General features: G+C 38.2%; 1 protein-coding gene across 2 annotated transcripts in view; it reads right to left on the bottom strand.

Annotated features, from left to right (window-relative positions):
- Window positions 1-24,026, bottom strand: part of si:dkey-33c9.6 (active breakpoint cluster region-related protein) — a 191,962-nt gene that overhangs the window by 36,332 nt on the left and 131,604 nt on the right. For both annotated transcript variants that reach the window (XM_051924339.1, XM_028798470.2), the window contains exons 13-17: window positions 15,070-15,145; window positions 10,857-10,952; window positions 8,859-8,933; window positions 6,466-6,563; window positions 640-753 (exon numbers count right to left, since the gene is read on the bottom strand). In XM_051924339.1, the coding sequence (XP_051780299.1) occupies window positions 640-753; window positions 6,466-6,563; window positions 8,859-8,933; window positions 10,857-10,952; window positions 15,070-15,145 (459 nt within the window). The remainder of the gene's footprint in view (window positions 1-639; window positions 754-6,465; window positions 6,564-8,858; window positions 8,934-10,856; window positions 10,953-15,069; window positions 15,146-24,026) is intronic.

Here is a 24,026-nt window from a genome sequence, read left to right as displayed (position 1 = left end):
ATGAAAACCTGTAGCCACAGTTGTGCTTCAGGACCTGGTCTATCCCAACCACACCAAATACAAGTTGAGAAGCAACCATGGATGGGTTGATCACAGGCCACAATCATATAAACCCCCACACTTGCTCATACAGGGTCTATTAGAGATATCCATCCATCCATTTTCCAACCCGCTGAATCCGAACACAGGGTCACGGGGGTCTGCTGGAGCCAATCCCAGCCAACACAGGGCACAAGGCAGGAACCAATCCTGGGCAGGGTGCCAACCCACCGCAGGACACACACAAACACACCCACACACCAAGTACACACTAGGGCCAATTTAAAATCGCCAATCCACCTAACCTGCATGTCTTTGGACTGTGGGAGGAAACCGGAGCGCCCGGAGGAAACCCACGCAGACACGGGGAGAACATGCAAACTCCACACAGGGAGGACCGGGGAAGTGAACCCAGGTCCCCAGGTCTCCCAATTGCGAGGCAGCAGCGCTACCCACTGCGCCACCGTGCCGCCCTTAGAGATATCACTTAACCTAAAATATTAGTTTTAGAGAGGTGTGTGGAAAACCAGAAAAAAGAAAATACTTTATGACTTGATTACTGTTATTAGCACACACTAAGGAGATTGTGATATTTCCCACCTCCACTTGTGTTCTTCCAAGGATCTTGTCTTCAGTCAAGCTCTCTCCAGTCTCTTGTTGCTGAACACAGAGCAAGCGCAGGTAATGAGCACCATCCACCTCCAGGGAAAACTCCTAAGAGAAAACACATACTGTATGTTAGAACATATGAATATTTGACAAATGAGAGGAGATCATTCAGTCCATCAAGACTATATGTTTAGCTAATAGCTAAGCTGCCCCAATATCTCATCCAGGTGCTTCTTAAAGGTTGTCAAGGTTTCTGCTTCAACTCTATGTCTTGGTAGTTTGTTCCAGAGCCCCACAACTGTTTGTATAAAGAAGTACTACCTATCTTCAGTACTAAATGTCCTTCCCTTTAATTTTATTAGTACAGTTTACACAAGTCTCTTACTTCAAAACACAATTATTATATTGCACTGGTTTTTTGGTCTTACATTTCTATTTCACTGTTTGTAAATTCTGCTTTGTGAAACAATTGCTTTAATATTTTTGAAATGTCAGATTAGATAATTATTATACATTTAGAGTGCTGCATAGTCCACCCATCCATATCTTTATAGGCAATTTCCCTATCCCACTTGATCCAATAGAAAGGCATGTGGAGTGAAAGCCTATTTTGATACCAGCTGTATTCGAGATATCTTAACAGAGATTGACAAATTCCATCGAAAAATAAGTGACAGATTACTACAAAATGAGTCCTGGGAGCCATGTTTTTTTCATGTGGACTGACAGACAGACGGATACAGCTATCACAGTAGATGTACCTATGAAGGAAACAGATGGGCCAAGACTGCGGCAGAACTTACCATACCTGGAAAACCTTCACATAGCCACCAGCTCATTTACTGGGTGTCAACGTGCAATACTTTAGAAAGTATATCATAGTCCAAAATGCAAAACTTTAGAAACTACATCATTAAACGTTAACATTATACAAAGTTATTGTCTGTTTTTACCTGCATTATTATCAATCTTTAATTTAATATTGTTTTTTGTATCAGTATGCTGCTGCTGGAGAATGTGAATTTCCCCTTGCGATTAATAAAGAAAGTACGTACGTACGTAACGTACGTACGTACGTACGTACGTACCTACCTACCTACCTACCTACCTACCTACCTACCTACCTCTAGAAGAACTGGGTCAATGTTTACACCAGGATCCTTTGCTAGTTATAACAGCACCTACAACCAACAGCAGGCATAACATTAACTCACTGTTGCAAGGCTTATAACTAAAATTACCCAGGAAAGTTTTGGATATGAAAACCTTTTCAATTCTTTTAAACCTCTTTAGTTTGTTGAATTGAGAGGGCTACACTACACCAGAGAGTTGGATTGTGTAAATAGTTTTACAAGCTTTCAGGATGAGTAGTAAAAATGAGTGGTTTTAGATCAGCACGGGTGAAGAGATATCCTTTTCGTGAACAGAGAATGTTTTAATTGACACAAGACCACTTCAATGTCAAGTTTGCATGATAAATTGTCAGTTCCAAAAGATCCTCTTCAAACACCCACTGGGTTAGAGCATATGAAATAAGTTGTGTGGTCATTGGCAAATGATTTATCCTCCCCATAGTACCCCTATTTAAATACCAGCCCACACATCTAGAGATAACCATTACGTTTACAGTATGTCTACAATTTCAAAACAAAACAATGTCCTAAGAAAATCCACACAATCATGCAGTGAGAGATGCAAAATCTATGCAGCAATTCTTCTGAACTAGGAACCCAAGGATTGAAAAGTGACACAACAACAAGCTCTTGTGCTATCATTGCATCTAATGGGATGCCAGAATTAGGGTTTTATAGTATGATGAAATATCCATCCTGTAGTGGAGCTTTGTAATTTTGTGAGAAAGATGTGATACAGAGGCAGGAAATGAAAGAGAGTGGTGAACTATAATGCAGGTGCTGGAAACAGAGTAAGTAAATAAAGATTCATTTTAATGTATACCTCTCTATTATATAAAAAAAATCCTGGAACAAGACAAGACTTGTTCAGAGAGATAATTTCATGTCCCGCGAGACAAGACTTTGTGCCAAGAGATTTAACCATGCCTGGGGCCAGAAATAAAAGACAAAGAGTGGATGACAAAGTAGAATGTCGTAAAGAGGTTCAAAAACATTGCCGTGATACACATGCAGAGCAGGTTAGAGATAATGAAAGTGCTAAAATTCAAAAGTCTCAAAAAATGATAGTAACTTAAATTATTACTCAGTGAAATAATGGAACAGCAAAAAGAGATCGAATATATGGACATAGGTGATATGACAGAAGTATGTAGATATTGTTCAGATTTAAACTTTAAGTCGGAAACTTGTAGATCGTCTAATTCATGTTGCCATCAGGGAAAAGCAGTGTTTCTTCCCAATGAAGAGGCATATCTGTGAGAATTAAAAGATTTGTTGTTTGGTGAAAGTGAAATCCACATACGCAAGCAGCAGAGACGCGAAGTGGCTGGCACATAGCGCAGGCCGGGGGGTTGGCATGCGAAGCAAGCAAGAGGCAAAGCCCCCTAGTATACTGTATACTTAGTGATAACATCATAATACAGAGCCTATAAAAGGTTTTCAACCCCTTGGACATTTTTACGTTTTATTATTGTACAACACTGAATCACAATGGATTTAATTTGGATTTTTGACATTACAGTGATCCCTCGCTATATCGCGCTTCGCCTTCGCCTTCACTCCATCACGGATTTTATATGTAAGCATATTTAAATATATATCGCGGATTTTTCGATGCTTCGCGGGTTTCTGCGGACAATGGGTCTTTTAATTTCTGGTACATGCTTCCTCAGGTGGTTTGCCCAGTTGATTTCATACAAGGGACGCTATTGGCAGATGGCTGAGAAGCTACCCAGCTTACTTTCTCTCTCTCTCTCTCTTGCGCTGATGTAGGGGGGTGTGAGCAGGGGGGCTGTTCGCACACCTAGACGATACGGACGTTGCTACCTTCTGTGTGCAGCTGCTTCCTGAAGGACATGCTGCACGGTGCTTCGCATACTTAAAAGCTAAAAGGGCACGTATTGATTTTTTTCTCTGTCTCTCTCTTTCTCTCTGCTCCTGACGGAGGGGGTGTGAGCTGCCGCCTTCAACAGCTTTGTACCGGTGGTGCTTCGCATACTTAAAACAGCCCTATTTGATTTGTTTGCTTTTCTCTCTCTGACGCGCACTCCGTTGAAGAGGAAGATATGTTTGCATTCTTTTAATTGTGAGACAGAACTGTCATCTCTGTCTTGTCATGGAGCACAGTTTAAACTTTTGAAAAAGAGACAAATGTTTGTTTGCAGTGTTTGAATAACGTTCCTGTCTCTCTACAACCTCCTGTGTTTCTGCGCAAATCTGTGACCCAAGCATGACAATATAAAAATAACCAAAGAAACATATGGTTTCTACTTCGCGGATTTTCTTATTTCGTGGGTGGCTCTGGAACGCAACCCCCGCGATGGAGGAGGGATTACTGTAATCGACAGAAAAAGTGTCATATTGAAAAAAATTTCTGCAAAGTGGTCTGAATAAATTACAAATATAAAGCACAAAATAACTTATCTCATAAGTATTCACTCCTGTCAAGTCAGTATTTAGTAGCTGCACCTTTGGCAGCCAAGACAGCCCTGAGTCTGTGTCTCTCTCTATTAGCTTTGCACATCTGGACTGTGCCATTTTCCCTATTTGTTTTTATCAAACTGCTCCAGCTTTGTCAGGATGCATGGGGATTGTGAATGCATAGCATTTGTCAAGTACAGCCTCAAGTTTTCAGTTGGATTGAGATCTGGACTCTGACTTAGCTGCTTTAGGAAAGTAAGGTTGTTGCTTGGGGTTGTGGTCTTGCTGGGAAACAAATCTCCCGAAGTGCAAGTTTCTTGAAGACGGCATCAGATTTCCCTTCAAGGTTTTAAAGTGTTGCACAACATTGATTTTACCCTCACATACCTTTCATTGCCTGCTGCAGTGAATTAGTCCCACAGCTTGATGCTGCCACCACCATGTTCCACGGTGGTAAGGTATGTTTTTGAAAATGTGCAATGTTGAATTCATGATATTTAATGTGATTGCCAAAAAACTCAATTTTGGTTTCATCAGACCATCATATCTTCTTCCAGCTGACTTCAGAGTCTTCCATGTGCCTTCTGACAAAATGTCATGTGAGTTTTTTTAACAGTGCCGGCAAGCCGAGCACAGTTGTTGTTTTGTACAGTATCCCCAGACTAATCCCTTGTAGCTTGTAACTCCTTTGAAGTTCTTATAGGTCTCTTGATGGCCTCACTCACTAGTCTTCTTCTTCCATGATCACATAGTTTCTATGGACAGCCTAGGTTAGGCACATTTCTAGCTTTGCCACACTCTTCCCATTTTTTTCATGATTGATTTAACTGGACTCCAAGGGATATTCAATTACTTTTATATTTTCTGGTCTCATTCCCCTGACTTGTGTTTTTCATGGAGTTGCATGGAGTGTTATGTTGTTTTCAATGTATATGTTAGTTCATCATACTGGCTGACTACAAGTTGGGTCTTCTACATGCAACTCCGCCCATTACTCACCCTGGCAGATGCAGAGAAGCTCGTCCATGCCTTTGTCTCTTCCAGGCTGGATTACTGTAATGCACTCCTCATTGGGATTCCTGGCAAGAGTATCCAGAGACTCCAGTATATTCAGAACAGCGCTGCCAGGATCCTGATGAGGGTGCGAAAGTATGATCACATCACCCCAATCCTGAAAACCCTTCACTGGCTCCCTGTTTCATTCAGAATAGAGTACAAAGTCTCCCTTCTTACCCATCAGTGCATTTATGGACATGCCCCTCTTTATCTACAGGAACTCCTTACCCCCCATAACTCCTTACGTTCCCTCCGCTCTGTACTCACTAACACTCTTCAAGTCCCCAGAACTAAGCTCAGCAGCATGGGTGACAGGGCGTTTTCATCGGTGGCGCCGAGGCTGTGGAATGCCCTCCCTGATTACCTGAGAGCCTCACAGTCGACTGAGGCCTTTAAGCGAAACCTAAAAACTCATCTTTTTAGAAAGTCATTTTGTTAAAGTATTTTATAGACTCTTCTGTTCTTTTTTTTATTTTATTATTCTATTTTTACTCTGTAGCACTTTGGGATTGCTAAAATATAAAGTGCAATATAAATAAAATTTATTATTATTATTATTATTATTATTACATTCAAATGCATTTAGACAACAATCAACTGAAACACAAAACAGGTGATCTCCTTTTAACTAATTCTGGGACTTTTAAAATGCGTGTCATATTAAATAAGTGAATACTTAGATGATCAACTAGTTTATATTTTATATTTGTAATTAATTTAGACCACTTTGCAGAAATCTGTTTTCATTTTGACATAAAATAGTCTTTTTCTGTTGATTAATGTGAAAAAAGCCAAATTAAACCCGTTGTCATTCAATGTTTTACAACAGTAACATGTGAAAACTTTCAAGAAATGAATACTTTTAATAGGCACATCCATTCCACCAATTTCCAAGCCAACTTTTCAGCCTTTCTCAGCAGCATCAGGCTCAATGTAGAATCCAGTCCTGGGAAGGAAACCAGTCCATTGTAGCCCACACTCCCACACACTGAGCCAATTGAGAGTCACCAATGAATCTAACATGTATGTCTTAATGGGAAACAAAATCCACTTCCACTTGGGTAGAAGATTGACTAGACCAGGAGTGAAACCAAGGATAATGGTGTTGTGACATAGCAGCATTAACCTTTGCTATACCATTGTTATACTGTTATAATAAGAAAAAGAGTTAAACTCATCGATGCAACTGCCAAAAAAAATATCACACCTCTTCCCATATTGGTTCTGAAACATCCATCAAAACTCTCGTCTGACCTCTGTTCTCAAAATATCCAAAACTGTCCAGCTCCAAAGAAATGTAAGTATCTAAAGGGAAAAAGAAAGATTAATGAGTGATCTCATAGGATAGTAAAGACCAGTCAAATGGACAGTTAAATTGGACCCCTTTCATAAAAATCCAAACGTACATGAACAGCTACCAAGGGTATTTATCAAAGAGGATGTTGTGCAAATTATAAACAGGAATATTATGTTCACAGCATTACTACTACATTTAAAGACAAGCTATACATTTTCAGTGATGAACAAGAGAACTCAACAAAAATGAACAGGAAATGGGAACATTGCTATATAAATATATAAAATGAAGTGTTTTAAATACTAGGTAAAAATGAACTCTGTGTTTTAAGAATTAAAAAAAAATTTTTTTAACAAAACCCCTACAAATTTAACCAGGGCCTTTGGTTCAACAATACAACTTAAACGTTAGAACCAAATTCACACAAACTAGTGTGAAGTGATGATTGCCATGAAGAAAACCTAGCAATCACTGAAAATGGAAGAAGCATTTGATGAGAAAGCTGCAAATATGGTAATGTCATCACAGTAGTCATGGCGCCTCTGCATGTGGTCAAACACTAACAGTTGTACATGGTCAGGACTGTCAATGTAGAGTGTTATACGCTGTCCTGGACAGGAGGCAATGTAAACAACATTTTGTCAGGGATGCAGTTTGGAAATACAGTGGATTCAGAAAGTACACTAACTTCTTCACTTTTTTCATAGTTTATTAGGTTTTTGTTATCTTAAAATTATTCAAATTTATTTTTTCCCCATATCAAGCAACATTCAGTACCCAAAAATGACAAAGCAAAAGCTGGGTTTTAGAAATTTTTGCAAATTATTTAAAAAAAAGCTGAAATGTCCCATTGACACAAGTATTCAGTTCCTTTGCTACGACACTTGACATTGGTGCATCCCATTCTATTGATAATCTTCAACATGTTTCTACACCTTGTTTGGCTCAACCTTTTGTTAATTCATTTGATTGCACATGATTAGGGAAGGCACAGACCTGTGCGCAGAAGGTTACACATGTGACCAAAAACAAAGGAATGCGTTTTAAGGAATTGCCTGCAGGATTGTGTCAAGGCACAGATCTAGCGAAGGCTGCAAAAATGTCTACTGCATTTAATATTCCAAAAAGTACATTAGCCTTCATAATTCTTAAATGAAACACTGTTGGAACAACCATGACTGTTTCTAGAGCTGGCCACCTATCCAAACTGAACAACCATGGGAAGATAGTCTTGGTAAGAGAGGTGACCAAGACCCCGATAGAACCTTTGTGGAGATGGGAGCAACTTCCAGAAGGACAAATATCATTGCAACAGTCCACCAATCTGGGCTTTATAGAAAAGTGCCCAGACAGAAGCCTGTTTTCAGTAAAAAAAAAAACCTAAAGGACTCTCTGACTGAGAAACAAGATGCTCCACTCTGATGAAGCTAAGTTTAATGTTATGTCTGGAGGATTCTAGCCACTGCTTATAACCAGTGCAATGCCATTCCAACAGAGAACCATTGTAGTGGCTGCAAATGAACATTTCTAGAGAAATCTGGAAGTAGCTGTCCACCAACATTCTCCATCCAACCTAAGAAAGCAAGAGAAGTTCTACCTGTATATCAAAGAATGGCAGAAGAATACTGCAGGCTGGAACTGCTGCCAAATGGGCTTCAGACAAGTAATGAGTAAAAGGGTCTAAATACTTGAGTCAATGTGATATCTGAGTATTTCATTTTTAATAAATTTGCAAAAAAAATCTAAATTCCTGTTTTTGCTTTGGCATTCTGGATTATTGAATGTTACTTGTTTAGCTAAAAAAATAATTAATTTTAGCACAAGGCTGCAACATGGCAAAATGTAAAAAAAGTGAAGGGGTCTGAATAATTACAAATCCAATGTAAGGAAAGAATCCCCAGTAATAGTAGTTATGCCAGAGGAAAGATTTATGTGGAAAGCCCTTGGAATTGTATGTGGCAGAGGTGACTCAGCTTGTGATCTAGAAGTAGTTAGCAGTATGAAGTCAGGTATGTTCTACTCTACAGTTCTAATGAACTAATACTGTATTAATGAGTACAAGACAACAACTCACTAATTCCAGCCCATTATAATATCCCGATGAGATATTACATGGATACAACCAATGAGAAGATGGTAACTTGTGAGATAACTTAAAAATAGGAGTAAAGGTATCCGACCTCCAATCAATGTAAGAGAATATTAGAACATACCTGATCACCCTAATGCTAACATGAAATTGGAAGCTTAAGATAGGCTTGTGTGGCAGAAAACCACTGCATCCTGGCTGATCTCTAACTTACTTGCTGGTTTCTGGTATTCCGTAGCACTGTGAACCATGACACTGAGTGTTCCACACAGGCCTTTGTCAGTATTTTCTGTATGAAAGAAAAACATTGTAAAAGACTTCAATATAAACAGAGGAGTATATTGCTGAGTGTTGTGGAAATTACTGGTAAAACTCCAGGAAAAGAAAATTCATTGAAATTGCCCAGATTATCATGTTTTACTTGTTAAATTAAAGTCATCTCATCCAAATATTCATTCTTTCTCAGTCCAGCAATGCATCCATTTTCTGAAATGTCATTTATTATAGGAATCAAGTGTGGATGTAACCCTGGAGGAAGCACCAATGCATACGAGGGGCACACTGAAGTGCACTGCAACACATGGATGAATCAGAGCTACTGATCAACTTAACACAAGTCTTTAGGAAAATGATTGACCCAGAGAACATCTGTGTGAACATGGGGAGAAGCAGGAGCTTCCATAAAGACAGGGATCCAATTGGAAACAGAAACCGAGTCCCATAAGCCATGAGGTAGAAGTGGTAGCTGCTATGACACCGTGTCATTCCTCCTACCACTGTAAAATTACATAAAATTGTTAAATTATACTAAAAATAAAAAATAATAATTTTAGACTATAAACATCAGGCAGAAAGGTAATTTAGTACAATCTTTTTGATTATCTGGAAGCCTTACAATTTGTATCTTAAAAATTTTATCAGTTTGTAGGTTTTTGATAAATAAGTAAAGTTATCCTTCTGTGAAGACTCTTCAGCCATAAATTAGATAAATAGCTGCTAATACTGGGCTGCACTGAGCCATTCAGCTTATCCAGCTGGATATATGCAATTGCTTGGTTGTGCTCCAGAAGACCACAAACATTACAAGATTAGTAAAAAAATGCTTCATGAGAACAGGCCATTCTGTCCAAAAAATCTTACTAGGCCTATCCACTTAATTCTTCCAAAATAACATCAAGTTGAGTTTTCGAGGTTCCTTAAATTCTACTGTCTACCACTCTTCTTGGCAACTTATTTCATATGTCTATAGTTCTCTGTGTAAAGATAAACTTCCTGATGTTTGTACAAAATTTATCCTAAACAATTTTCCAACTGTGTCCCTGTGTTCTTGATGAACTCATTTTAAAATAACAGTCTTGATCTGCTATACTAATTCTCTTCATAATTAAATACTTCAAACGTTTCACTTCTTAATCATCTTTTGTTTAAAGTGAAAAAGCTCAGCTCCTTTAATCTTTCCACATAGCTCATACTTCTCAGTCCTGGAATCTGCCTAGTCGCTCTTCTCCGGATCTTTTTTGTAGTCCGGATATCAAAACTGTACACAATACCCCAGGTGAGAGCTTAACAGTACATTATAAAGCTTCAGCATAACCTCCTTGGACTTGGAAATTACTCTAATGAGGGATCTGTGATGCACGTTAAGGTTACTGGCCTATAGTTGCTTGGATTTGCCAAATCACTCTTTTTATATGAAGGGATAATATCTGCTATTTTCTAGTCCTTACGAATTTCTCCAGTGCGCCATGAATATCTCAAAATTTATTACTTGTTAAGCACTCTTTGACAAATGTTATCTGCTCTTGATGATTTGCTTGATTTCAGCCTATTTTATCTGAGTAGAATTTCTCCCTATACAACTTCCAAATCATCCAGTACCTCCTTAGTAGTCCCCATTACTGCTGTTACTTTGTTACTTCCTCAGCTATTAACAGTTATAACTTATACAGGTATTATACATTTTTTATTTAAAAATGAAAAAATATGCATCTAGGAATTGGAAATGCAAACAATACATTCATCTTAATGTATTTTTAAACTAAAATATGAAAATTAACATTCTTTGCATAGATCTGCGATAGTGGTTTCTAGAAAGTGAGTGCTGGTTTAAAGTACTGCAAGAGGTGTGGTGGAGCTGATCTAATTGGTTTGCTGTTGCTCCTTGTCCATGTGTTATTTTAAAACTTCAAGATGGAAATATGAAACACCGTACCTTCTGTAAAGCTGCTGGAGGGAGGATGATGCACAGATCGCAGTTTAACACAGGAGCTGGTCAGTTTTAGTAGGTCTACAGAAATTTTTTCAAAGCCTAGGAGACAAAAATAAAGAACAATAAATATTTTTCGTCTATTATATATAGTAACAGGTTGAGCAAATTATCTTTGAAGAAACAGAATTGCTAAGCCCCTGACAATACCATAAACTTAACCTGAAATGTGATGAATGAGCAAAGTTAAGCATCACTAAATAATGAGCTAACATTAATAAACAAATATAATACAAAATTGTCAAATCTGCTAAATCTACTGAAATTCAGTATATTATATATATATATATATATATATATATATATATATATATATATATATATATATATATATATATATATATATGTATATATATGTGTGTGTGTGTGTGTATATATATATATATATATATATATATATATATATATATATATACACACACACACACACACACACGCACGCACGCACGCACGCACACACACACACACACACACACACACAGAGTATATATGATACAGTACCTGCCAAATAATATGAAGAGTACACAACACATCTTTCGTCCTAATTGGGGCTCATCTGGTGTACACACCGGTACTGTATCATATATCTATTAACTGCTTCTGGCAACTGAGCAGACGTGGCGGATATTTGCCAACTGGACGACCAACCACAAGTGTTACCTGGTAGGTAGCCATCCAAATAATCAGATTGCAATTCAGACCTACTATATTTATATTGTAATATATATATAGTGGCCACCAGCTCCCCAAACCATTGACACAACAGACACAGACAGAAGTCCAGCAACACACAAGGCTTTACTTGGAAAGGGAAAATGCTTTTCCTTCATATATAAATATAGAAATAAATATATATCTTGTGACCTGTAGGGGGCACCACAGAGCCTCAAACACCAGACGAAACCACACAAACCATAAACACATATTCCACGGTTAAATAAAAGATTCATTGCAACCACAATACCTTACAAAGGTCTTCTGAAAAGGTTGAACAAGCACAAGACTTCTTTAATCTGTGTTTTGTTCTCCTCCATCCCTCCCAGGAAAGCTTTGTCTGTCCTCTTTTCCTGACACCAACTCGCCTAGTTGAGATGGAGCAACTCCTTTTATCTCAGACCATAGTACATCTGGTGCTAGGGTATGTTCCGTTGGAAGCATTTCCTGGTCAGGAGGAAGTCCTAGAAAGTAGGGATTTTCCATACGTGCAACAACCCCTAGTGGCATTCACAGAACCCAGCAGGGCTGCAGTCTGGGAGTCCTGTTCCCAGAAGGCCCTGTGGGCATCCAAATGGGACGCTAAGCCTAGGGATGCTGACATCCGGCGTATCGGGGGATAAAGTATTCAAATGCCATTGTCTTCCCGGGTCCTTCCACTACACTGGCCTTCCGGCTGGGAAATAGTCCCTGTTCCATCCAGGTCACAATGGCAGCCTGTGCGTATTGTCCATTACAATATATATGTGTGTATGAATTAATGTATGTATGTATATATATATATATATATATATATATATATATATATATATATATATACATACACACTAATTCATACACACATATATTGTAATGGAGAATAATATTATTTATTATATACAGTCAGGTCCATAAATATTTGGACAGAGACAACTTTTTTCTAATTTTGGTTCTGTACATTACCACAATGAATTTTAAATGAAACAACTCAGATGCAGTTGAAGTGCAGACTTTCAGCTTTAATTCAGTGGGGTGAACAAAATGATTGCATAAAAATGTGAGGCAACTAAAGCATTTTTTTAACACAATCCCTTCATTACAGGGGCTCAAAAGTAATTGGACAAATTAAATAACTGGAAATAAAATGTTCATTTCTAATACTTGGTTGAAAACCTTTTGCTGGCAATGACAGCCTGAAGTCTTGAACTCATGGACATCACCAGATGCTGGGTTTCCTCCTTTTTAATGCTCTGCCAGGCCTTTACTGCAGCAGCTTTCAGTGGCTGTTTGTTTGTGGGCCTTTATGTCTGAAGTTTAGGCTTCAACAAGTGAAATGCATGCTCAATTGGGTTAAGATCAGGTGACTGACTTGGCCATTCAATAATTTTCCACTTCTTTGCTTTAATAAACTCCCGGGTTGCTTTGGCTGTATGTTTTGGGTCATTGTCCATCTGTATCATGAAACGTCGTACAATCAATTTGATTGCATTTATCTGGATATGAGTAGACAGTATGTCTCTGAACACCTCAGAATTCATTCGGCTGCTTCTGTCCTGTGTCACATCATCAATAAACACTAGTGTCACAGTGCCACTGGCAGCCATGCACGCCCAAGCCATCACACTGCCTCCACCGTGTTTTACAGATGATGTGGTATGCTTTGGATAATGAGCTGTTCCACGCCTTCTCCATACTTTTTTCTTGCCATCATTCTGGTAGAGGTTGATCTTGGTTTCCTCTGTCCAAAGAATGTTTTTCCACAATTGTGCTGGCTTTTTTAGATGCTCTTTAGCAAAGTCCAATCTAGCCTTTCTATTCTTGAGGCTTATGAGTGGCTTGCACCTTGCAGTGCACCCTCTGTATTTAGTTTCATGCAGTCTTCTCTTTATGGTAGACTTGGATATCGATACCCCCTGGAGAGTGTTGTTCACTTGGTTGGCTGTTGTGAAGGGGTTTCTCTTCACCATGGAAATAATTCTGTGATCATCCACCACTGTTGTCTTCTATGGACGTCCATGTCTTTTTGCATTGCTGAGTTCACCAGTGCTTGCTTTCTTTCTTAGGATGTACCAAACTGTAGATTTTGCCACTCGTAATATTGGAACAATTTCTTGGATGGGTTTTTTCTGTTTTCGCAGCTTAAGGATGGCTTCTTTCACCTGCATGTAGAGCTCCTTTGACCGCATGTTGTCTGTTCACAGCAAAATCTTCCACATGCAAGCACCACACCTCAAATCAACTCCAGGCCTTTTATCTGCTTAATTGATAATGACATAACGACGGACTTGCCCATACCTGCCCATGAAATAGCCTTTGAGTCAATTGTCCAATTACTTTTGAGCCCCTGAAATGAAGGGATTGTGTTAAAAAAATGCTTTGGTTGCCTCATATTTTTATGCAATAGTTTTGTTCACCCCACTGAATTAAAGCTGAAAGTCTGCACTTCAACTGCATCTGAGTTGTTTCATTTAAAATTCATTGTGGTAATGTACAGAACCAAAATTAGAAAAAAGTTGTCTCTGTGCAAATATTTATGGACCTAACTGTACATAATATATAATATGTATATATACATACATAAATATATACATATTAGACGTAAGTGCTAATTTGGCACTGTATAGAGTAAAATTTAAAATTGTCCACCTAAATGACGAGAAAAAAAATTTTCTTGTGCAAATGATACCTCAAAACACTAACCTATAATACAGACTTCAGTGCATCTCTTTCAGTTATACTGTTTATGTTCATTAGGTTCCCTTTCATTTTCCATTCTTTTTAATTTTTTCATTACAAGCGTTTTTATTTCTTACTGAAAAAACCAAAATGACAAAGAATTGTATTTTAATGGTTAAACATGAGGATGGCATGGCCATACAGTAGTTAGTTCTTCTTTGGTCCTAAGTTCGGACGTTGTGCCAGTACCTTTTATGCAATATGCCCTCTCCCTGTACCAGCAGGGGTTTTTCTCTGGGCACACAAGTTTTTATTCTTCTAAGAGCACATCCCAAAGACATGCATGCATGTCAGATAAACTAGAGATTTGTAATACACTAGCTTTGAGTGAGTGAGTGACAGTTTGGGTGTGAATGTGCTCAGAGACATTTGTTTAATCTTAGTTTTCTAGTATCACATGTTCTTCCACAATAATTTGACTGGAAAAAAGCAGGTTTTGGAAAATAGAGAAATGGATAAAGCATTAGATAAGGATAATAAACCTTGAATTTAAACTTGTACTACAGGTCACACCAGCTTAGTATTTTAATTATGCATACTATTGTGAGTAATCACAGACTTGCCACAGATTTAAATGCCAATCTATTTGTTTCAATGATGGACACTGGATTGCATTTTCTGCAGTTACTTCCACCTTACGTTCAAGAACGTATAATTGAATTAACACTGATCTTTGCAGGAGACACACACAGGCATACAGAGTAAAGTGATAAAAATAGGAGCCACTTACTTTCACCTGTGAGCTTCTCAATACAGTCCTTCCATTCATAGAGCTCATACAGAGAGGATAGCAAGAGGGTGTGATTCTGCGGATGAAAACAGACAAATAGAAACAAGCATTTTTTAAATCTGTAATACTGAGATCAACATCTGACACTAAACAAAAATTTCAGTCAGTGACATTTCAGCTCCGGACACACAACTTCTTGTTTAAGTTTTAATTACTGTCCAGATTATTCTTAAATCTATCACAGATGTAATAATTGTAGACGGAGGGCAAAAATTGGAGGAGTTGGTGCATGGTGATATTAAAGCCTTGCTGTCTAAGGCTAAGATATCTACTTTGCTGTTTTTGCACATGCACTGGATATGAATTCAACTCATCCATCAGGCATTGATGAACATCAGGAGTGTCAACTATTGACTAAGGCTAATAATCATTATACTACACCTTGCAGTTTTTGTGTATTAGGTTAACTGCCAAATTAGCTGGTATGAGTGAGTGTAACAATCCATATTGTCAGCTCCAGATGCACATGACCCAACATTTAGATACAATATGTTGTAAAACTGATGGAAGGATGGACTGCTTTGGTGGATGGAGTTGTTAATTATTACATTTGGTCTTACTGATGTAAGTCAGTTTTGTTTTTTGCATATGATTTGCACAGGTAAAGCACCCTTGGAACTGCAGACTGTTGTGGTTGTCCACATATTTAGAAAAGGGGACCAGAGGATGTTTTCCAGCTACAGAGGGATTGCACTCCTCAGCCTTCCAGGTAAGGGTACTGAAGGGAAGAATACATTTGACAGTTGAGTCAAGGATACAGGAGGAACAATGAGGATTCTGTCCTGGTCATGAAACAGTGGACCAGCTCCTCTCCCTGTTGCAACTGCTGGAGGGTGTATGGAAGTATGATAACCCAGTCTACTTGTGTTTTGTAGATCTGGAAAAAACATATGACTGTGTCCCATGACATGTGCTGTGAGAGGTGCCACTGGAATATGGGATAACAGGGCCACTCTTGTTTATTCCCTAATGCTGTGTCAGAATATTTGGTGTTGCGTCAGATTTGTTGACTGTGGGTGGCAGACTTTGTCAATAACACTCTGGTCTGTACAGTGTTTATATACATACAAATACACACACACATTTATATATATATATTGACACATATACACGTTGGAGGACCTCCTTGCATGAAGGCTCAGTAGAGGTATTTAGTAACCCATCGAGATGAGAGGGGGCACTACCGCTAATATTGTCATCTCCTTCTTTCCCCACAGTGCCGAGAAACCACCCAGTGAAGGCATTTGACCCCATCACTTCTGGTCCAGCCACAATAAAACCCAGGATGCATGCCAAAGACCTTTATTTCTTTTGCTTGTTTTGTCATTGTCCAAGTAAAATAAAAGAGACTTTTCACTTCTGCTCCCTGCAACAATGTATATGTCAATGAACATCATTATTTCAGTTTTTGCTCAGCTATTTGTACTGAACAACTACAAAACCATAATGGAGAAATGTAGCATAATATCCTATAATTTGCCTCCATTATCTCCCACTTTCCTGCACATCATTTTGGTCACATCACTTAGAAATTCATTCCCTCTTAACCATAAAATGATGAATAAAGACATTGGAATGTTTGGAAGTTGGGAATATAAATATGGTGAAACTCTTTACATTTTATGAGGATAAAATGTGTAGTCTGACATGTAGTGTGTGATCCCACAAATAGAAAATGGTATGAACGGCACTGTATTTTCAGAAGTAGATGCCCCAAACACCGAAGAGGCTTCTATTCTGAATTCAAACATTATTAATAAATGGCATTCTGTTTCTTTATCATTAACTAATTTAAAGGTTTGTGGAAGGAATAAAATACTGTATTTATGTTGATGTTTTGGTATTTACATGTTTCTGTTACACATATTAACATTTTTTTTTCTTGTTGAAAAAAATTCAATGTTTTTTGGTTTGTTTTTCTAGGGGAAACATGTTGTTAAAGGAAGCTACTTATTTTTCTCTACTACTTCAGAGAGAAAAGTCAGAAAGACTCCTCTGTGAGATGCCAGGAAAAGAGCTAACAAGTTTACAGCATGAGCAAGTCCACCTGCTTTTGTAAAACCATACTTCCCTGCTACAAAGACAGGCAAAAAGGATGTGGAGATAGTTCAGCATTAAATAAAACTAAAGTCAGAACCAAGAGGATCGTGAGAAGGACAATAAAACCAAAAAACTGTAGATGTAATTGCACACAAGGAAGCCTTAAGCTGTAAATCAATAGACACGGCATCAACCTAAATTTTACTCTCACGTAACCCTGGATGCAGAAAGTTCTGTCGCACTGGTTTATAAAGTGTGGAGTTGATCACATCATACGACATGACCTCAGGAACCACACAGAAACCAGCAGCCGCGTCCACCCTGACAACAAAATCATCAAAATTGTGGTTGATTAAACTAAAACAGAACAGCATAGCAGTAACATGAAAAATGTACTAATAACAAAGTATAATTAATTCTAAACAAATAACTGGAAACACACATCCAGAAATGATCTCTGATATCAGCGATCTTCAAAGAAGCAAAGGAGATGCTCAAAAAATGTATTAGACACGTGGTACATTTTTTAAGTTCTCTACTTTGTAGAAGGATGGAGGCCAATAACATTAAATTGGAGAAATCTTTGCTTCTGGTCAAAGCCAGCAGGGCCAAATGACATATGACAATAGCACCTAAACTCCTGTTTCAGGCAGTTCTGTTAGATTTTTCAATTTGTTTTTAAACTGATCCTCGAGCTGTGGAAATGGCCAATCATTACCCAACTTCACAAGGTGTCCAGTCCAAGCTGTCTAAATGATAACAGGCCAGTGGTGCTCACTTCCATTCTAAAATAATGCTTTGAACATTTAGTGAAACACATTTTAATGACCAAGACTGAACCCTTTGATAAAATACATAAACATTAAAAAACACCAATGTGCTTACTGTGCAAAGAGAAGTACTTATCTTACATAATTTCTACTCTTTTGCTGATAAGCCTGGTTCCTATGTCAGAGCATTATTCCTTTATTTTTCTTCAGCATACAGTAAATTACCATCCAGCCTCACATGCTGATTGAGAAATTGTACAATATGAATGTTAACCCCTACATTACTTTACAAATTCTCGACTTTCTTTTAAATCTTTTACAGATAGTCAAACTACATGGCACTTTTTCAAAGGTCATTCTTTCAAAAACAGGAGCTCCTCAAGGTCATGTTCTATCTCTTTAATTAATTTACAGTTATGTTTAGTTGCAGCAATGGTTTTTCGTCAGAGTTTGCATACAACTTCTGTTTACTGTAGCCAAAATATCAACACCATGTACAGTCATGTGAAGTAAGTATACCTCATGAAACGTGTTCACTTAAACAATATCTGTAGATAAAGATAGTATAAGTAAAAACAGAATAAACTATGAAAATCTACTTTGTAATAATTTATGAAACAAAGAATGAAGAGATATGCCTTTTCCATCTGTGGAAAAAGTAAGTCCTCCATTGTTTCAGGTAGTGTTTCATATGATCAAAGTCTTCGACAGGTTTTTCCCACCTATTCATGCAGAATTCTTCCAGCTATGTGATGTTTTAGGGCATCTTGCATGCACAGCCTGTTTCAAATAAATATGCAGCATCTGAGATCTGGAGATCTATGCAGATATGGAGTTTGACTTGTCCATTCCAGAACCCTCAATTTCTTTTCAAGATTAGGGTCACTATCATGTAGCATTGTCCACTTTCAATAGAGTTTCAGTCTTCTGACAGATGGTCTCACATTATTTTTAAGTACAATGAAGAATTCACGGTGGATTCTGTGATGATGAGCTGCCCAGGCCCTGGTTTAACAAAGCAGCCCCATACCATAACATATCCTCCACCGTGTTATACAGCTGGTATTAGGTTCTTCTGGTCAAATGTTATCCTTGGTTTTCACCAAGCATGTCTTCTGGTACTGTGGCCATATACTGTAACTCATCAGTCCAGAGCACATTGCTTTAGAAGTCATTGTCTTTGCCAAGGTGTTCACGGGCAGATTTTAGTCTTACCTTGATGTTCTATCCGGACAGCAAAGATTTCCCCATAAACTAGAGAAAATGTGTGCACCCTCCTTCTAAAGTTAGACCCACACACTTTGACATTAACAGTGGCAAAAGCTATGTATAGGTTATGTAATAAAACTCTTGAGGCTCTTTGAGTCTTCTTTCAGCATCTTGCATTCTGCACTTGACCTGAACCTGCTGGAGTGGCCTGGCCTGGAGAAGTTGGCAGTTATTTGAAATCTTCTTCACTTGTAGAGTAGACAGTAAAATGTCTGATTTCCAATTGTTTGGAGCTGTTTTGAAATCCCTTCCCACACTCATATGGATGTATTATTTTCTTTCTGAAGGCCTCAGAAAACTCTTTTGATCTTGGTATGGTGATAACATTCACTTGAACAGCAGAGAGCAAACCAAACCAAATGTATGAGGTTTAAATAAAACAAGTACATCCAAGACCCTCTCTTATGATGTTCTAATCATTTGCACCTCATCTGGTGCACCATATTCTAATTTGTGGTATTTGAGGTAGTGATAAATGTAGGGGTACAATTACTTTTTCCACATGCAAAATTTGTACTTAAGTTTATTTGAACATAATGTTTATTTAAATTATATAATGGACTATAAAATTTAAAGGTGGCATGTTGTTTGTTATGTTATATCGCCTCATCTACAGATATTATTTAAATTAAGATTGAATCTTGATATGTCCACATAGATACCAGTATAATCTCATTTGTATCCGACTCATCCCTGCCTGACTGGAGTTCAGCATAAGCACAAATGTTGTTTCATGCTTGGCACACTGTGTTTGTTTTGAATGAAACATAAGGGTCAGACATGGCGGAAGAATGTGACTGGATCTGGGAATATGGGACTGGATGCAGTAGTTTTTTAAGGTGATAGCCATTGAAAGCACACAATGGAAGGTAGCTTTTACTGGAAAAAAAAACAAAATGAGAGCTTCTTATTTTTGGTAGAAGTAATTTTTCGGTATACCTCCTAGTCCTACTGGAAACCTTCTGAATTACTGTCCATCTTCTTAACCACCAGGCCACACTGCCTTCCTGTGAGGACTGTGACAGAGAATAACTCTGAAAGAGTTTATTTGACCTGCTTTTCTAAAGTAGATATACTGAGCTTTACAAATTATTTTTATGCAAACGGTTTAGTTATATTTTGTTGAATTAAATACTGTTGAAGGTTGTTTCCTGTTCTGCACCCAATGTTGTTGTGATAAGTTCTAGTTTAACATGTCCCACAAAAATGGATTATAGGATAAGTTTGAAATATTTCATGTTAGTCTTTTATGGTATATATGCATTTGCCATGTGAAATCGTGTTCACATACAAGTATTCATGTAGATAGTTGGATTTTGGGGGCCTTCAAATCTGAACTTGATATCATTCTACAAAATTTAGGTGAAAAGGATTGGTGAGAAGGTTGAACAGAAGCTTGTCAAACTTTTCTAATGTTCTACACACATATAAAGCAATTTGGCTAAAATTTGTTTTAAGAATGTTCAGCACTATAATTACAGTACAGCAATCTAGACAAGAACAGGCCAGTCACACAAACAAAGCTTACTGAAAAAGAAAGAAAAAGAGAAGAGCAGGAGAGAGAAAAGCAAGGAGAGAAGAGCAAAAAACAAAAAAAAAAGTAATTGGCAAGACCTCTGCAGACTGAACAACAATATGAAGCAACTCTGTACCTAGACATGAAAAGACTCAGCTTTCATCACCTTTATTTTCTACATTAGTATTTTTAACAAGACACTTTCAAATATATTTCCTAATCTTTTAAGTCTCTTTTCAAATGTATTTCCTCCTTTTGCTACGATTGGGTTAACTGTGTTTTTATTAATATAACTTTATAATAATATTGAATTTATTGTTATTGCTATTAATGGATATTGTTAAGAGCACCTGGTGTGGGTGATTGCTATATTCCCACAGGTGTTAGCAGTTGAGAAAAGATGTCTTTAAAAGAAAGCAGTGTGGTGAGGGGTATCTGCTTTGGTGATTGGCTCAGGTGTAGCTCAGGTCTGAAGCTAACCATTTTGTCTGCTTGTGCAGAACTAGTAAGTCTTGCTGCTATAGGCAGTTGTCCACATACACATACAGGTAAGGCAATACATGTGGGGCTCGCTCTATCTATCTATCTATCTATCTATCTATCTATCTATCTATCTATCTATCTATCTATCTATCTATCTATCTATCTATCTATCTATCTATCTATCTATCTATCTATCTATCTATCTATCTATCTATCTATCTTTTTCTTTCTTTCTTTCCAAACAGAAGAAAAGTTAATTTATCTGATGTCGCGTGTTTAGCATACGACAACATAATTGAAAAAGTAAATGAAACGAGAAAGACTGCAGTTGAATTTGCCATACCTACTGTATAAAATCTTTTTAAAGGCACCAGTTCTCTCAACCAGTACATTATTGGCTGTCAGAATGCGACAAGCTCTGAATACTTAGAAACTGTGCTGTAAAGTCAGTAGGGTCATGTAATTTTTTCATCCCTTACAATTCGAGTCATGGAATCTGACATCCTCAAAGTAAAACAATCCAGCAACTGCAGTCATTACAATATGACATCCCCTCCATCTTGAAGTTGTGTATTGTGTTGCTACTTAAGAAGCTTGATGCAAATGATTCGATCACCAGTGAGTCTGGGAGTATCAGATATCAAGTATCCTGCAAGACCAGTTGATCATTGATGAACAGATCATAATACTCTTCCTGTCATTTTGTATGATTGTGCAGATACTGGCCATTGTTACCTATCATATGCTCTCACTATCTGTACTTTGTCCACTTACTATTTGGATGGAAACAAACACTTGAGCTGTACTGGCATGGGTGGATTAAATTCAGCATGCAACTTTTGCTGAGCTTGACAGTTGCTGCTTCAGTGTGATCTTGTCACACCCACACAAGTTGTTAAAATACTATAGACAAAAAACTGCAATTAGAAGATATGCACAGCAAGCTTAAAACACCCAACTTGCACAAAATCTTACTGAAATGTGCACTTTAATCACATTGTAATTGTAAACTTAAAGGCAGTAATGATACAGTATCCTTACACATACAAAACATTTTCTAGTACTGTACACGAAACTTAATTTGTAAATTGTACATTTATTTCACTTATGATTTTATTCATTTTTATGCAAAAATGAAAATATGATTAAAACATTAAAACCACTGACAGCTGAAGTGAATACCATTGATTCAGTGGTACCTGTTATGGGGTGGGATACATTAGGCAGCACGTGAACAGTCAGTTCTTGAAGGTGATGTGTTGGTTAGTACCTACCAAAAGTGGTTCAAGGAAGGACAACCAGTGAAATTACATCAGGGTTATGGACATCCAAGGCTCACTGATGTGTAAGGGGAGGGAAGGCTAGCACATCTGGGCAGATTCCACAGAAGAGCCACTACAGCACACATTTCTGAAAAACTTAATGCTGGTCATGAGAGAAAGATGTCGGAACACATAGTGTACCGCAGCCTGCTGCTTATTGGGCTGCATAGCTGCATCAGAGTGACCATGCTGACCCCATCCACTGCTGAAAGTCCCTACAATGGGTAGACATGTATCAGAACTAGACCATTCAGCAATGGAAGAAAGCATCCTGATCTGATGAATCATCTTTTCTTTTAAATTATGTGGATGGACAACCCAGCCACAGTGATGCACGAACCAGTGTGTTTCTTCGTGTTGGTCTCAAGCCCAGATAAATGGGGAGGATTACATAAGGAAGGGCACCAGGTGTAAAATTTTGCCAGATCAATATGCGGACAACAATATAGATTTCCATACCAGATTGTTTGAGGCCCGGGTTAACAACAACCGGCACCAGTACTGTTAGTCAACAAGGTGCAGGAGGAAATTGGGCTACTGTTAGTTGAAGAAGGAGAAGAACAAGGGGGGAGACGCATCCGGAGACAGGAGGAGAGGAGATAGGTAAAGAGAGTATAACTGAGGGTAGGAACTTTGAATGTTGGCAATATGACTGGTAAGGTGAGAGAGTTAGCTGATGTGATGGGAAAGAAGGAAGGCTGATATATTGTGCATGCAAGAGACTAAATGGAAGGGGAGTAAGGCCAGGTGGACTGGAGGTGGATTCAAATTGTTCTATCATGGTGTGGATGGGAGAAGAAATGGGGTAGGGGTTATTCTAAAGGAACAAGTATGTCAAGAATGCTTTGGAGGTGAAAAGAGTGTCAGATGGAGTGACGATTATGAAGCCGGAAATTGAAGGTGTGATGATGAATGTTGTTAGTGCATAATTGTGTGTGATGGACGAGATACATGATTTCTGGAGTGAGTTGGATGAAGTGATGGACAGTGTACCCAAGGGACAGAGAGTGGCGATTGGAGCAAATTTCAATGGACATGTTGATGAAGGGAACAGAGGAGATGAGGAGGTGATGGATATGTATGTTGTCAAGGAGAGGAATGAAGAAGGTCAGATGATAGTGGATTTTGTGAAAAGGATGTACATGGCTGAATGGTGAAAAAATATTTTAATAAGAGGAAGGAACATAGGGTACATTCAGGAGTGGAGGAAGTTGCACAGAACTAGATTATATCTTATGCAGAAGAGTCAATCTGAAGGAGATTATAGACTGCAAAGTGGTGGCAAAGGAAAGTGTAGTTAGGCAGCATAGGATGGTGGTCTGTAGGATGATGTTGGAGATCAAGAAGAGGAAGAGAATGAGGGCAAAGCCAAGGATCAAATGGTGGAAGTTGAAAAAGGAAGGCTGCAAGGTTGAGTCGAGGGAGGAGGTGAGACAGGCACTGGGTGGCAGTGAAGAGTTACCAGACAGCTGGGCAATTACAGCAGAAGCAGTAAGG

Source organism: Erpetoichthys calabaricus, chromosome 3 (assembly GCF_900747795.2).
Source record: "Erpetoichthys calabaricus chromosome 3, fErpCal1.3, whole genome shotgun sequence".
Lineage (NCBI taxonomy): Eukaryota > Metazoa > Chordata > Cladistia > Polypteriformes > Polypteridae > Erpetoichthys > Erpetoichthys calabaricus.
Note: the sequence above shows the minus strand (reverse complement) of the source record. Positions and strands in the feature narration are given on the sequence as shown.